This window comes from Malaclemys terrapin, chromosome 8 (assembly GCF_027887155.1).
Source record: "Malaclemys terrapin pileata isolate rMalTer1 chromosome 8, rMalTer1.hap1, whole genome shotgun sequence".
NCBI classification, from domain to species: Eukaryota; Metazoa; Chordata; order Testudines; family Emydidae; genus Malaclemys; species Malaclemys terrapin.
Window position 1 is genome coordinate 74,416,104 of NC_071512.1, and position 13,341 is coordinate 74,429,444.

General features: G+C 40.5%; 1 protein-coding gene across 2 annotated transcripts in view; it reads left to right on the plus strand.

Annotated features, from left to right (window-relative positions):
* Nucleotides 1-13,341, plus strand: part of DPYD (dihydropyrimidine dehydrogenase) — a 613,360-nt gene that overhangs the window by 486,138 nt on the left and 113,881 nt on the right. For both annotated transcript variants that reach the window (XM_054037742.1, XM_054037743.1), the window contains exons 17-18: nucleotides 596-716; nucleotides 3,660-3,779. In XM_054037742.1, the coding sequence (XP_053893717.1) occupies nucleotides 596-716; nucleotides 3,660-3,779 (241 nt within the window). The remainder of the gene's footprint in view (nucleotides 1-595; nucleotides 717-3,659; nucleotides 3,780-13,341) is intronic.

Genomic DNA, 13,341 nt, shown 5'->3' on the forward strand with positions numbered 1-13,341 from the left:
CCTGCACTTATTGCATAGGCCAGAATCAAAGAACACTAGTGCCACTGAAGTGAGCCTGGCAAGCATAAGAAGCCAAAGCATGAAGATTTCTATTTCTAGCTTTAAAAAAAAGATTCAGATTTTTCATTAAACTTTTTGCCATCCTGATCTATATTCTGAGTTAATGGAGTGTGTAGAAATCTGAAATGCATAAGGGCAGGAAGGTTCAGGATGGTGTTATTTCATAGAACAGTGATTATTTACATGGAATGAGACACAATATAGCAAAAAGATAATTTTTATAATAATGGGTTAAATAAATTCCTTGTTGCCTGAAGTTTTATTTTATCCCATTGGCAAGTGAACATTCAATGGTATCTTTGTCTCTTGGTAAAGATTTATTTTTCTTTGTTTTATGTGATCTAACTCCTTTGTAATGGATTTTCAGTTCACTTCTACTGTGTTAACTAATGAGACAAGATGCAATTGTGAAGTATAATTTCAGAAAACCACAGTACAGCAGATTGTCAGAAAGTTTTGCTATTGCATATCTATATATTTAAATCATACTACTTTTATTAAATATGTCCTATATTTATCTTCCCTATTTGAACAGAATCCAGAGCTAGTCCGAAACATCTGTCGCTGGGTTAGACAAGCTGTTCAGATTCCTTTCTTTGCAAAGCTGACCCCAAATGTCACTGATATTGTGAATATTGCAGTGGCTGCCCAGGAAGGTAACAAACTCAAATGCATGTACTATACAATTATATTGATTTGCAACTTTATTGCTCAAAGAAGTAACAAATATTAATAAAAGCTAGTATGGAACAGATTGTTTAAAATATTTAGAGTAAGCGTAGTGCTTGCTATTAAAGGTTGTCTATACAATTTTGCTCTATTATGTTTATTAACATATAAAGTGAATACTGTAAACATCTATCTATCTAGAAAGAGCAGTGGGTGTTATAGATATAGAGATATAAAATCATGATTTTATATGTATAATATGGCCAACATCTATTTACCATGATGTAGCAGTTTGGAGTAAGACCAAATTTTATGGGGGTTTTATATCCATTTTTTCAGTTTTCAGAATGCTACATCCTGGTAAATACTATTTGTCCAAACAGATAACAGACTCAGTCAGTTAGGCTCACTTAATAGTTTCACTGCATTTCTCTTCATGTAACTGTAATTTCTTCATTGACTCCCTATGTGTATTCCACACATAGGTGTGTGCATGCATGCCATGCACCCAAGTCCAGAATTTCTAGCAAGCGGTGTCCTTTGGCCTGCATATACGCAGTAGTTCACCTCATGCTTTAAATCGAGGTCATAAGAGGCAGTGCAAAACAATACCTCTCTAGTTCCTTCTTATTGCCACGTGGTCTGAGTCAGAATCCCTGCGTCCATGGGTTTCTCCAGCTTTTACTATTATTACTCTGCAAATAAATTTGTAAATAGCTTATAGTTCATATTAGCATAGTTAGAGTTCTTAGTATAATTAGTATAGATAGTGTTTGTTCTAAGAGTCTGGGATGTGCCTGGAGTCCCAAGGTTCAAGAACTGTGTCTCCTCCCTCTGCACCTTTTCTGTGAACGACAAGCACCAACATTGTCTCTACTGTCTGGGGAGATTAATATTGCTGCAAAGTGCAGCATATGTCACTCTTTTTCATTGTAAACTCATGACCGTAGATTAAGAAAATACCTTATGGAGAAGGCTCTGAGGCCTCACTGTGTTTCGAGCCAGGGAGATTCCCCCCTGTACATCCACACTTCCAAAGACCTCCACATACCATTGGAGGAGGTTCAGGACGTCCAACATTGGCTCTTAGATATTCTGCAGCCTATAAGTCAGAGCAAGGTGGTGCTCCTGTTTAACAAGGCTATTGTAAGGTCTGGCACACCTCAGCCTCATGTGCCAATATGCCTAAGAGGGTCAACAGGCACTATTTCATCTCCATCAAAGACGCTGAATTTCCCTTCTCCCACCTAGCACCCAACTCCTTGGTGGTAAATGCTGCCAGCGGAGAGCAAAGTTACAGGATCCAAAGACAACTCCAGCTGATAAGGCCTTAAAGAGGTGGGGCTTTTTAGGGAGAAAGATCTTTTCCATATCACTGACTATCAAGTCTTGTAGGAACATCTCAACTAGAACCTGCTACCTAACTACAAGGAAACATGGACTCATAGTAGGCAGCCAGGCAGCCATCTCAAAAGTCTTCAGGTATCCCACTCATTTAGGATAACCTTCAGTTTTCAAAGATCTCAGGTCTTTCCATTAGCTCACTGCAGGGCCATCTCATGGTAAACCCATATACTGTTTTTCACAAGAAAAAAGTCTTTCTTCGATTGCATGCTAAATTCCTACCCGATGTTATTTCAGAATTTCATGTCAACTAAGCTGTTCACTTACCCATTTTCTTCTGAAACCCCATGCCTTTGTTAAGGGGAAGAAGCTCCATTCTCTCCGCATCAGACACACCTTATTAATTTATCTGCAGACGACCAAATCTCTCAGAAAGTTTCCTAGTCTATTTCTCACCATAGCAAAGAGGTTGTGAGGACAAGCTGTATCCTCATAGAGGATCTCCAAATGGATTTCTGGGTGCATCATCATGTGCTACAATTAGCTCAGGTCCCTCCACCTGGCAGAGTAAAGGCACATTCTACTAGAGCATAATCTGCCTCTATAGCATCACTGCAGGAATTACCATTGCTGGACATATGCAGGGCGGCTAACTGGAGTTCCATTCAGACTTTCACTAAACATTAGGTGCTAGTTCAAGCTTCCACCATGGATGCAGCTGTGGGAACTGCAGTACTTCAAGCATCTTTCTCGCAAGCATCCTCGCACCCCCCTCAAATCTGAATACTGCTTGTCTATCGCTCATATGTGGAATACAGATAGGGACCAGCACCCAAAGAAGAAATGGAGCTTACTTACCTGTAACTAGAAGTTCTTCAAGTTGTGTGGTCCATATCTGTATTCCACTACCTGCCCTCCATCCCCTCTGCTTCAAATCCTTCTGGATTTGCGGTAAGAGGAGAAACTATAGGGGCACTGGCCCATGTTTCCTCTTATGCCCTTAATCTAGAGCATGAGATGAATTACTGCACATGTCTGGGCCAACAGACACTGCTTGTTAGAAGTTCCAGACTCGGGCACATAGACCACATATCTCTAAGAAAATCCAGTTACAGGTGAGTAACCTCCATATTCACAATGTGTAATAAGAGTAAGGTCCAGATCCACTAGCATAATATGGTCCATTAGCCAGTATAACCATACATGAGAATGCAGGGGGATCTCCAGAGCTGTAGAGCTAGTGTGGCAAATCCGATGTCTCACCCAACGAAAGGAGTATGGCCAAGGACAAAAGAGATCTGTCTTAGGAGCCCCTATGCTCAGCTGCCGTATCAGCCCTTTAGGGCCCTTGCAACTGATGCAAGTTTCCTTCAGGCTGGTCTTACTTTTTCTAGGGGACTAGCTAGCCAACCCAGGATTGGTTTTTTAAAGCCCCTTTTCACACCTCCTCCTGATTTGCACTGTGCTCTTTGGCCTCAGAGTCTCTGGGTCTAAATATCTAACAACTTTACTGTTTCTATATTTATTTTCCTCTGTTGTACTTGTACAGGATGTTTAACAAAAAGTGAATGTTATTTCTTTCACAGGTGGTGCAGATGGTGTTACAGCCATGAACACTGTGTCAGGACTGATGGGACTAAACGCAGACTGCACACCTTGGCCTGCAGTTGGTAGAGAAAAGAAGACCACGTATGGTGGCGTGTCTGGTAAGTGATGTCTTTTTGATCCATAATGCTTCCTTGGAGGCTGACAAAACATCGGGAGGTCCTTGTAGTGGGCTAGAATATCATGTCGGCAGTAGTGCTGAGTTCTTAAAGCTCACTGATGGTCAATGTTTCTAATAGTCATGACAGATGGAACAGATTGAGTGTGAAGACTCTTGTGTTGCCCTTTCCTTAATGGTAAAACACTGCAACAGAACACTGTGATAGGGTCACTAGAGAAGGAGGAAAATCTCTTCTCTTGTGACCCACAGTTTTCCTAGAATTTTTCATTCTGTCACAATTGTCAGGCCACATGTTAGACAGAGGCTAATGAAAGGGCATTGTAAGGGGAAAATATAAACATTCCAAGTGCAGTATGTGTATTGTAGGCTGAACCTTTCTCCTACCACATGGAAATCCATGTACGATAAATCCTTTTATTTTCTTTCCACCATGATAAAAACAATGTGTCACCTTTAGTAAATATATGCATATTATATATCCTTTTCCTTTGTAATATTTATACTTGTATATATGGTATTTCAGTGTGATGATTGAGGATATGATTTTAAAACCAGCAACAAAAAGTTTTATACTCTAATTCATTGTCTATCCTCACTAATGTATTAATCTGTTGACCCTGTGCACGCTGTCACTGTGACAAAGTCCTGCAAAGACAATGCTGTGAGCTTCTTGACTGTACTGGTATGAAGATTAGTCTCCATGGTGATAGAGAAAGTGGTAAATATACATAACATAATAGCATCCCACTGTTCAAGTAAAGCACTGCTGAACTGGTCCCAAAAAATTATTTGGAGGAAATTGGACAGACAAAAAATGCTTTATTTTATGTAGTTATGTTATACTTCGAGAACATAGAGGGGCAAATACAATGGGTTGGGTATTTTAATTGACTTTAATGTATACAAATCATATACAGTGGTAAATTGCCTGTTGCCTTGGATAACTAAATAACATCCAGAAGTTTTTAAGGGCACCTCTATACTACAGTGCAAGGATAAAAAAAAATCTGCTTATTGTATAATGATTATTTCATAGTGACTGTCAAACAAGGCATTAAAATATTATTGATATGCAGAATGGAGGATGCAGAGAGAGAGAGAGCAGTTACACAGTGTTAGGGTTGTAGTACTCACTAGGCTTTCTGTCAGCCCATTTCAATTTTTCCAGACTGCCATGTTGACAGCAAAAGAAAAAAGGAGGTCACAGTGGGTGCTGTGCATTAAAAATTAATAAAATAACTATTACAGTAGTATTTTATATAACTAACACTATTCCCATTTTCTCATTTAAGCTGCAATTTCTGAATATTCCTTCCTACCATAAGTCAATCTAATAAAACCATAAAATTACAGCATTATGAAAAGTGTGTCCTTTGTGTCACAAATTTAAAACATGTATATTGTGTAAATTATAGCAGCAGCTGAATGCTCAGCTGTACCTAAGAGTTTCTCCGCATTTCTATATTTTCTTGATTTATAATTCTGCTATAAAAATTCACTTTTGGTATCATAATAGATCCCAGCCTGGGAGAGGTTTGGGTTTTTAGTTTTAAAACATACATGTAAAATGGGTTTTTTTCATTTCTCAAGCTATACATATATCAAAAGAAATAGAAGATGGTGGTTTGGGATGCAATCTTACACTCATAACACCAACCTAAGTGTCTTTAAAAAAAAATTTAAAAAATGGAAAGGGGAAAAAAGCACCCAGCCCATTGAGTTTGGGTATATTTTGAGAGTGCATTTCTGTAGACAATTAAATAAATTGGACTATAAATAACATCACTAAGGTGCCAATCCTCCAACTCACTGTATGCAGGATTGCCATAGAGCGCCAATAAAGTCAAGCATGCTATGTACAGACATAGTGATACATCTGTGAATTGCAGAACCATGGCCTAATAATGTACAAATGTATAAAAGTGCTAAAATAATTCAGAAAAGAGCTAGCCTACTGTCTTAATAGGAACATAAAGAACAGAGAGAGTATGTCTAGTTGTTAGATCAAGAAACTAGGAGTCAGAAGTCTTGGGTTCTTTTCCTAGCAGCTTCACCAAGGTCCTGTTTTGTGTGTCCCTAAACCAGACACTTGACCTTTCCATGCTTTAGTTTCCCTGTCTGTTAAATGGAGATAAGACCATTTACATGCCTATAGGCTTGCTTTATATTATTTTCTTTTACATTCTATGCAGCCGTATAGATTTTTGTTGCTCTTTCAAAAGTAGAAGAAAAACATCAGATCATCTTTTTGGGCTAAAATTTATCTTTGATGTAAGTCAAAGGTAGTGGTGAATATGGCCCATTTTCTTTACAAGATTTACAAAAGCAAAATACTTGAGTGACTACTGTCTTTTTAAAAGATCCCCATTGTACTGGAATGTACACACTAGTTATGGAGAAGCTGTCTGGATCATAGATATTAGAGATGGAAAGGTCCTACCTTGTGGTCATCTAGATCATCTCTCTGCCAATACATGCTTGTTCCTTGCAATAGATTATGTGGTGCTTTGTTTCATCTAGTTTGAAATGGACTTGTGGTACTTCTTATCAAGGGTTTCCCCTCAGGAGGGATGTACAGTGCAAGGTAATATGTCCAGTTGCTCTGTTTTCTATGCTAGCACTGAAGTTGTCCTAAGGGTGGGCAGCATGCCATTCTCTCCTAATTTACTATTCTTGTATTACTGAATGAAATACATTATTCTAATAGAATTAGCTCCAAATTATACATTTACAAGTTTAATAAAAACCTACATTACAGAGTGAATGGTAAAGTCTGTCAATGTCCTTATCCAGATGTGGCCTGACTTTTCCACTTCAAGCCTTTCCCAAGAAATGGACTTCCTATATAGAGGATTATGGATGTGCCCTCACCATGGTATAAACTACAGAAACTTCTTTTATGAACTGTTCCCATTTGGCTATCTCTCCCTTTCTCTGCTTTGTACAGAAGTGACTGCATCTGGAAGGGCTGTAATTACCCACCCTTTCATGGGAAAGATCTCATTTGAAAGAAGTTATATTTTTAAATTCCTATTAAAGAATTAGGGTGTGGAAAATATTTTCCTTTGATTTATTTAAAAGGAATAAAAAGGCCAATCAAAACAGCTGTTTAGAGAATTCACTGCCTGGAATTACAGGGTAGTCTCAGAGATGTGCTTCTGTCATCTTTTTAAATCTCTTTCCAGAGACAGCAGTTTAATAATGTTCTTCTGAAAGTACAATTCAAATTGGAGTTGTTATATTCAGTGTTAACTTCCCAGGTGCTGAATGGGAAAATAGATTCCTGTTTTAAGTGTTATTTAACCTGTTTTAAATTGCTGAACATCAATAAGCATTGTTGTTTCTCTCATTGTACTGTATTGTTGATGTGATTACTTTGACACTGGAAACTACTCCTTGGCGGTCAAATCCTAAACCCAGCTCACAGGTGAAATAGAATAACTGGGCTGTATGCTGGAGAGGTCTATGGAGTTCAAGAGGAAAGAATCCTTCCCCCACAGGTTGCAGTGAAGCACCATTGCTGCTATGCACCCACAACACAGCTCTAAGGCCACAGTATACCCATAGTCTCCTGTGCCAGCTCTTTAGGGAGGGAATAATATTATATTCATCCTAGGGTTGCCAGGCATCTGGTTTTCGACTGGAAGCACCTGGTTGAAAAGGGATCCAGGCGACTCCAGTCAGCACCACTGACCAGGTCGTTAAAAGTCCAGTTGGTGGCGCAGTGGGGCTAAGGCAGGCTCCCTGCCTACTCTGGCTTCACGGGGCTCCTGGAAGCAGCCGGCATTTCCCTCTGGCTCCTAGGCAGAGGCGTGGCCACAGGGGCTCTGTGCGCAGCCCCTGCCCCAAGCACCAGCTGCGCAGCTCCCATTGGCTGGGAGCTGCAGCCAATGAGAGCTGTGGGGGCAGCACCTGTGGGTGAGGGCAGTGCGCAGAGCCACTTGGCTGCGCCTCCGCCTAGGAGCTGGACCTTCCGGCCACTTCTGGGAGCTGCCTAAGGTAAGCGCCACCCGGACCCTGCACCCTAACTCCCTGCCCCAGGTTGGAACTCCCTCTCCCTCCCAAGGCCTGCACCCCTTACCCCAACCCCCTGCCCCAGCCTTGAGCCCCCTCCCGCACCCAAACTCCCTCCCAGAACCTGCAACCCCACACACTCTGAACTCCTCAGCCCCATCCTCACACCAGAGCCTGCACCCCCAGTCAGAACCCGCACTCTAACCCCCTCTCCCAGACCAGAGTCCCCCGCAGAAATGAATCCCTCATTTCTGGCCCCACCCCAGAGCCCTCACTCCCTCCTGTACCCCAACCCACTGCCTAGCCTGGGGAAAATGAGCAAGGATGGAGGAGAGTGAGCGACTGAGGGACGGGGGATGGAGTGAGCGGAGGTGGATGCCTCGGAGTAGGGGTGGGGCATGGGCAGGGACTTGGGAAGAGACAGCGTAAGTGCGGGGCAGGGATATTCGGTTTTCTGCAGTTGGAAAGTTGGCAACCCTAATTCATCCACTTCCTTAAATGAGATCCCAGTAGCTGTCCACTCCCTCACACAGGGCAACTGTATGGGTCAGAGCCTCCCATTTAGTTTCTCCTAACTGTTAAGGGAACAATACTGAGATCTGGAACTACTCACATGCATTAAGCTGATCATGTGTGCTTGCAGGACTATAGTTTGCTTTTATAAGACATTCAATAAGCATTTTACTATTAGTACTTCCTGTATATGTGCTTTCACTTTCATAATCACATCTTTCTCAGTGACTGCATGGTGCTGATTTTGATCAATAGACATTAATGGAAATCTCTCTATCACTGGAAATAAATAATATATGTATATACACTTATGTTAGCATAAATATACATTGAGAAACATGTTAAAGAGTATATATTAAAATGTATTTAGAGAACTGTGTAGAACAGGAGTACAGAATAAATATATATTAGAGCTTTAATTTGGGGTTATTATTTCTGTTAAGTGTAGCTCAGCCATTAAAGACTCATTTACATATATTATGTACAGATTCACAAAGAATTCTCTTTTTTCTGTTATGTCTTTGCTGCAGCCTGATTTCTCTCAGTGTACTGCCGTCACTGGTCTGTTGCAAAAGAGATCAGAGCCCTAATAATAGATTTTTGACAGTGAGCTCGCCTGCTACCTGCCCTACACAAATCCTCACTGTTCATGTTTGCTTCATGGCAACAAAGCAGACAGAAGGAAAATGCCAAGTGCTGAGTTTGAGGTACAGACCTGCCGTAGCTTGACATTTCAGCAGAATAGCAGTTTATGAGATGCATAATTTTTCATCTGGGACTCAGCTGCCATTTTCATAGAAGCTTGCAGCTCATCGACTGAGTGGAACTAGGGCAAAGGTTTACAACGTAGATCAAGGTCTACATCCTTTCCATAGTCATTTTAAAAATAAGTATTATTCTGCAGATAAGGTCACATAACTGAGCATCTTTTTCTTTCCACTTTTAATATTTTCTAGTATACTTACAGAAACTGAAACATTTAATAAATATAACACATTTTTTTAAAACTAATTATATTTATCCGTTGAAGAACTAAACTAATCATCTATTAAGAGTGAAGCACAGGTCTCTGGATAAAGCATTTAAATATGGCAATATTTCTTCTTTCTGTTGGTTTCAAAGAGTTCATACCAAACTTGAAATTAATAACAAAAGCTTTACTCTAAAAGCAAAGTTAGTTTGGCTTATACAATTGGAAAAAATGCGGTGAGTTTCAGCAGCAGTTCACCATGTCACAGTCTCATATAGAACAATGGTACTGTACTCTGGATTAATTAAAGAAGCCTTACAGAGAACTGATTTCTCAGTATGTCAAGATTTCAGTTTTATGTTAAATATTTTCTAAAGGCCAGACCCTTAAATCTCAGGGGCTGTACCAAGCAGTGAGCTGTGAATTTAACCATAGGCTAACTGCTAATGATAAGGAAAAGAGTCCAAGTTGAGGCAGCTGTAATACAGTCATTGGATTAGGCTATCAATCACTCAGTTCCCTGAGGAACAGGCAAAGAAGACAAAACAGTGAAAAGGGAAATTAGGAGAGGAGGGCATGACTAGAATGAGATTCTTCACGAAATTTATCTGTTAGTTGGTTTGAATCCCCCAACTATCACCCAGTGTTGTTTTCAGATTAAAAGCAATTTATTTGTTCCAAACCCCTAGAAAACTATCCAGTCAGCATTAACTATTGCTATTCTTTTCAGGATAGTTTTTTAAAGTTGCAGCAAACAACAGTAGTTGGTCATACACTGCTGTTTTAATAACACATGATTAGATTAATGTGTATGTTACTGTTGTTGAACACCATGTAGTTTTCATTGTTTACATCAAAATTTATATAAAATGTCTCCAGTGAAAATATTTAATTTTCAAATGATTTTTTTTTAATGAACAGTTATCCATTGAGGTACCACGTTATATTGATTATGGTAGTATCCCCTACTAGAGGTGAAGACTAGCGTTAAAGAGTCATTTGGCTGAAATAATACATTTTATTCAGACACTTTCATATATGGTATGAAAAGAGAATGACTAAGAACTACTCTATCCAGCAATGCAGTGCAATAATGCATTTAGTTTTAATCTGGGTCAAAATGGCATCAATGAAATGGGAGTTAATGCATGCAGTTAAAATAGTGGAATATGTTGCACCAGGTTTCCTCATAAAACAGAACGTAGCATTTGATGTGATTAGCATAGACAGTTATAACATTTTACATTCTGCAGTTAGCAAGAACAATTTATGGATATAACTAGTCTATTGAAGAAAATTATTATCATTTTATTATTATTAGATGTTTTCATGCCTTGTGAACTATGAGGCAACCCAGTGTTTCCACCTCCATCTGTCTAGTGCCACATTTCTTGCTCCATTGAAGTCTGCTTCCATGAGAGCGACATCTTTCTTAATGGTTTTCTGATATATCATCTGTTGTCCTCCTCTTTTCAGTCTTCCACAATGTAGTATCCAATATAGAGGGCTTGTCTAGGAAAATATAATTTTTTTACATCCATACCACATGCCAAAAGCACATCAGCTTTCTTTTTCTATAGTCTGTTGGCCAGTCTTTTGTAATAGCATTTGCCAAGTTTCAGAAGCAGAGAACAATGTGGGCATCACAATGACATTGTATAACTTTATCCTGGTTCTTGCGTGAATCTCCTTATCTTTCCAAATATTTGCCAGTCTCGTCTGTTGAAATAAAGGGAGGGGAAAATGAATGGATAAAGAAAATATGATTGGGTTTATTATTTTTTTTTCAATACTGCTTACAGTGGTTAATAGACATGAATGTACAAGATATGTGAACTTTGTTGTCAGCTATGTATGAAACTAATTCTACTCCCAGTACCAGGAACAGGATTGGGACTATTGCTATTGGTTATGGCAGCAGGGTTAACATTCTGAGGAAGCATGACAGATCCAGTGAAGAATTAACCTCTCTTACATTTTTGATTATGAGGCACTTTTAATTTTAAACAAGCACATGCAAAAAATCCTTCAAAATATTTTGGATCAATTCTTTTACTAGTAAAAATGCTGAAAGCTATCTGTAAGTAGGGTCTGAATGAGCTCGCTAGTGATGAGCTGGGGGAGAAGATTTCAGGAACTGACCTTGTTTGCATAGACACACCCACGCTGCCTAGGTATGCAGCATGATGGAGCTGCCTTGCCCAAATGATCGCTTTTGGTTGGTGTTGGATTGCAAAACACTTTGTTATTGGGTGCAGGGGTAATAAAGTGTTGTGTAAATCAAGAGGAGCAGAACTAGGGGTTCACCCTCAACTGAACTGTGCTTGCAAAGCAGGGTGTATGGGTGCCAAAGCCCAGTGGAGATGAGGGAGGGTGGGGACAGGTGTTTCTATCTGGTGGTGTGGACTCTGCCTCAGGACCCTAAACCATTTGACTCTCCCCTTCTCCACTGTGTAATGACAGAGCTGATTAAAACTTAATTGAGAGTCTTTTGTTGTGGCTTACTAGAGCTGAAATCATTAATAACCAGGTCTAAGCATTAGGCCTTCTATGGAATAGTGTCTCTGGTAAAAGAGACTGCCCAACCTGCATTAGCAGTGAGGCTCCCCCCCTAACAGCTGAAATCACTGAGAGCTGTGTTAAGCGATGGGACCTCAAGACATCCCTGTAGAAATGGCAATGGCGGAGTGAATGATGATGGAGCAGCTGACAGTGGAATGAATGAAGGCGGAGCGGCTAATGACAGAGCAGCCCATGGCACAGTGAGTGATGGTTGAGTGGCCAGTGGCGGAATGGCCGGTGGTGTAATGAATGATGGTGGAGCAGCCGGTGATGAAGTGAACGACAACTGAGTTTCTGGCGAAGTGGCCAGAGTGAGAATGAGTGACCATGGAGTGGTGGCAGTGGGTAGTGATGCAGAGTAAATGACACAGCAACAGCAGCTGAAGGGTTGCTTGATGCCGCCTGCCCATGGTGGGAGGTGAACTCATGCAAACGCACCTCTGAACTCTGGGTCAATGCTGACGAAAGACAACTGTGAGTCACGTGCAGTGAAGGGAGTGGGACTAGCATGTTAAAAGGACATTTGTTGTTGGACTTTCACACCACAAGGTGAGAGACTGAGCAAAAGAACACTGCCCAATATACTCGGGGGCAGGGGGTTGCTAATGGTCATGTGTTTTCAAGCCATGCTTGTGGTATTTTCCCCATGTAATGCCAGGTTCCTTTCCTCTTTTATTAAAAGTTTTCTTTTCCATACACAGACTCTGTGCTTGTGAGGGGGAAGTATTGCCTCTTAGTGGCACCCAAGGGTCATGTGTAATTTTTCCAGATTACTGGTTGGGAGCTCGAGCCAGTTCAGTATTGCACTGTCAAAAGGAACCCCTAGTTATTGAACCCAGCCCTTGTTGCTGCCGACTCCACCTGGCAGGAAGGTTACAAATCAAATAAAACTTCTGTTGCAGTTCACATGTCATAGCTGTTTTAAGTGTCTTATGCACAATTATTATTTTTGGAAAATCCTTGATATTTACCGGTAAGTATTTTTCCATTCACTCTAATATGGCAGTGAACGTAAAATATAAAAAATTTCAAATAGTAAAAAGCTTTGGTAAAGCCTGTTGCAAAGTTTTTGTTTTGCACCAAGTCTCAGCACCTCATAAGATACATAGTATGTATATGCCAGTCTTCAGGCCAGATCTTTCACACCTTACTCCCCCTGGTATCCCACTTAAGTCAATGGGAATTGTGTCCAAATACAGAGTGAGGACTGGAGGATTTAGATTGAATACAGACTGGTCAGATTGCCTGGGGCAACAGTGAGGGAGGAAAATAAAGGAGGAGGCGTGAAGGACTGCTGTACAATTGGAGAATCGGGGGGTTAGCCTCTATGGGGTGGATTTTCACTACTGGGAAGTGGGCCTAAGCTTTGGGGACAGGGAGCAGTTAAACAGATGCACAGTATGTGTAGGCAGTTGGAAGTGAGGTACATTGCATTTGGAAGTAAGGAGGAGTCACTCTTGCAGATTAAAAAAAAACAACAAAC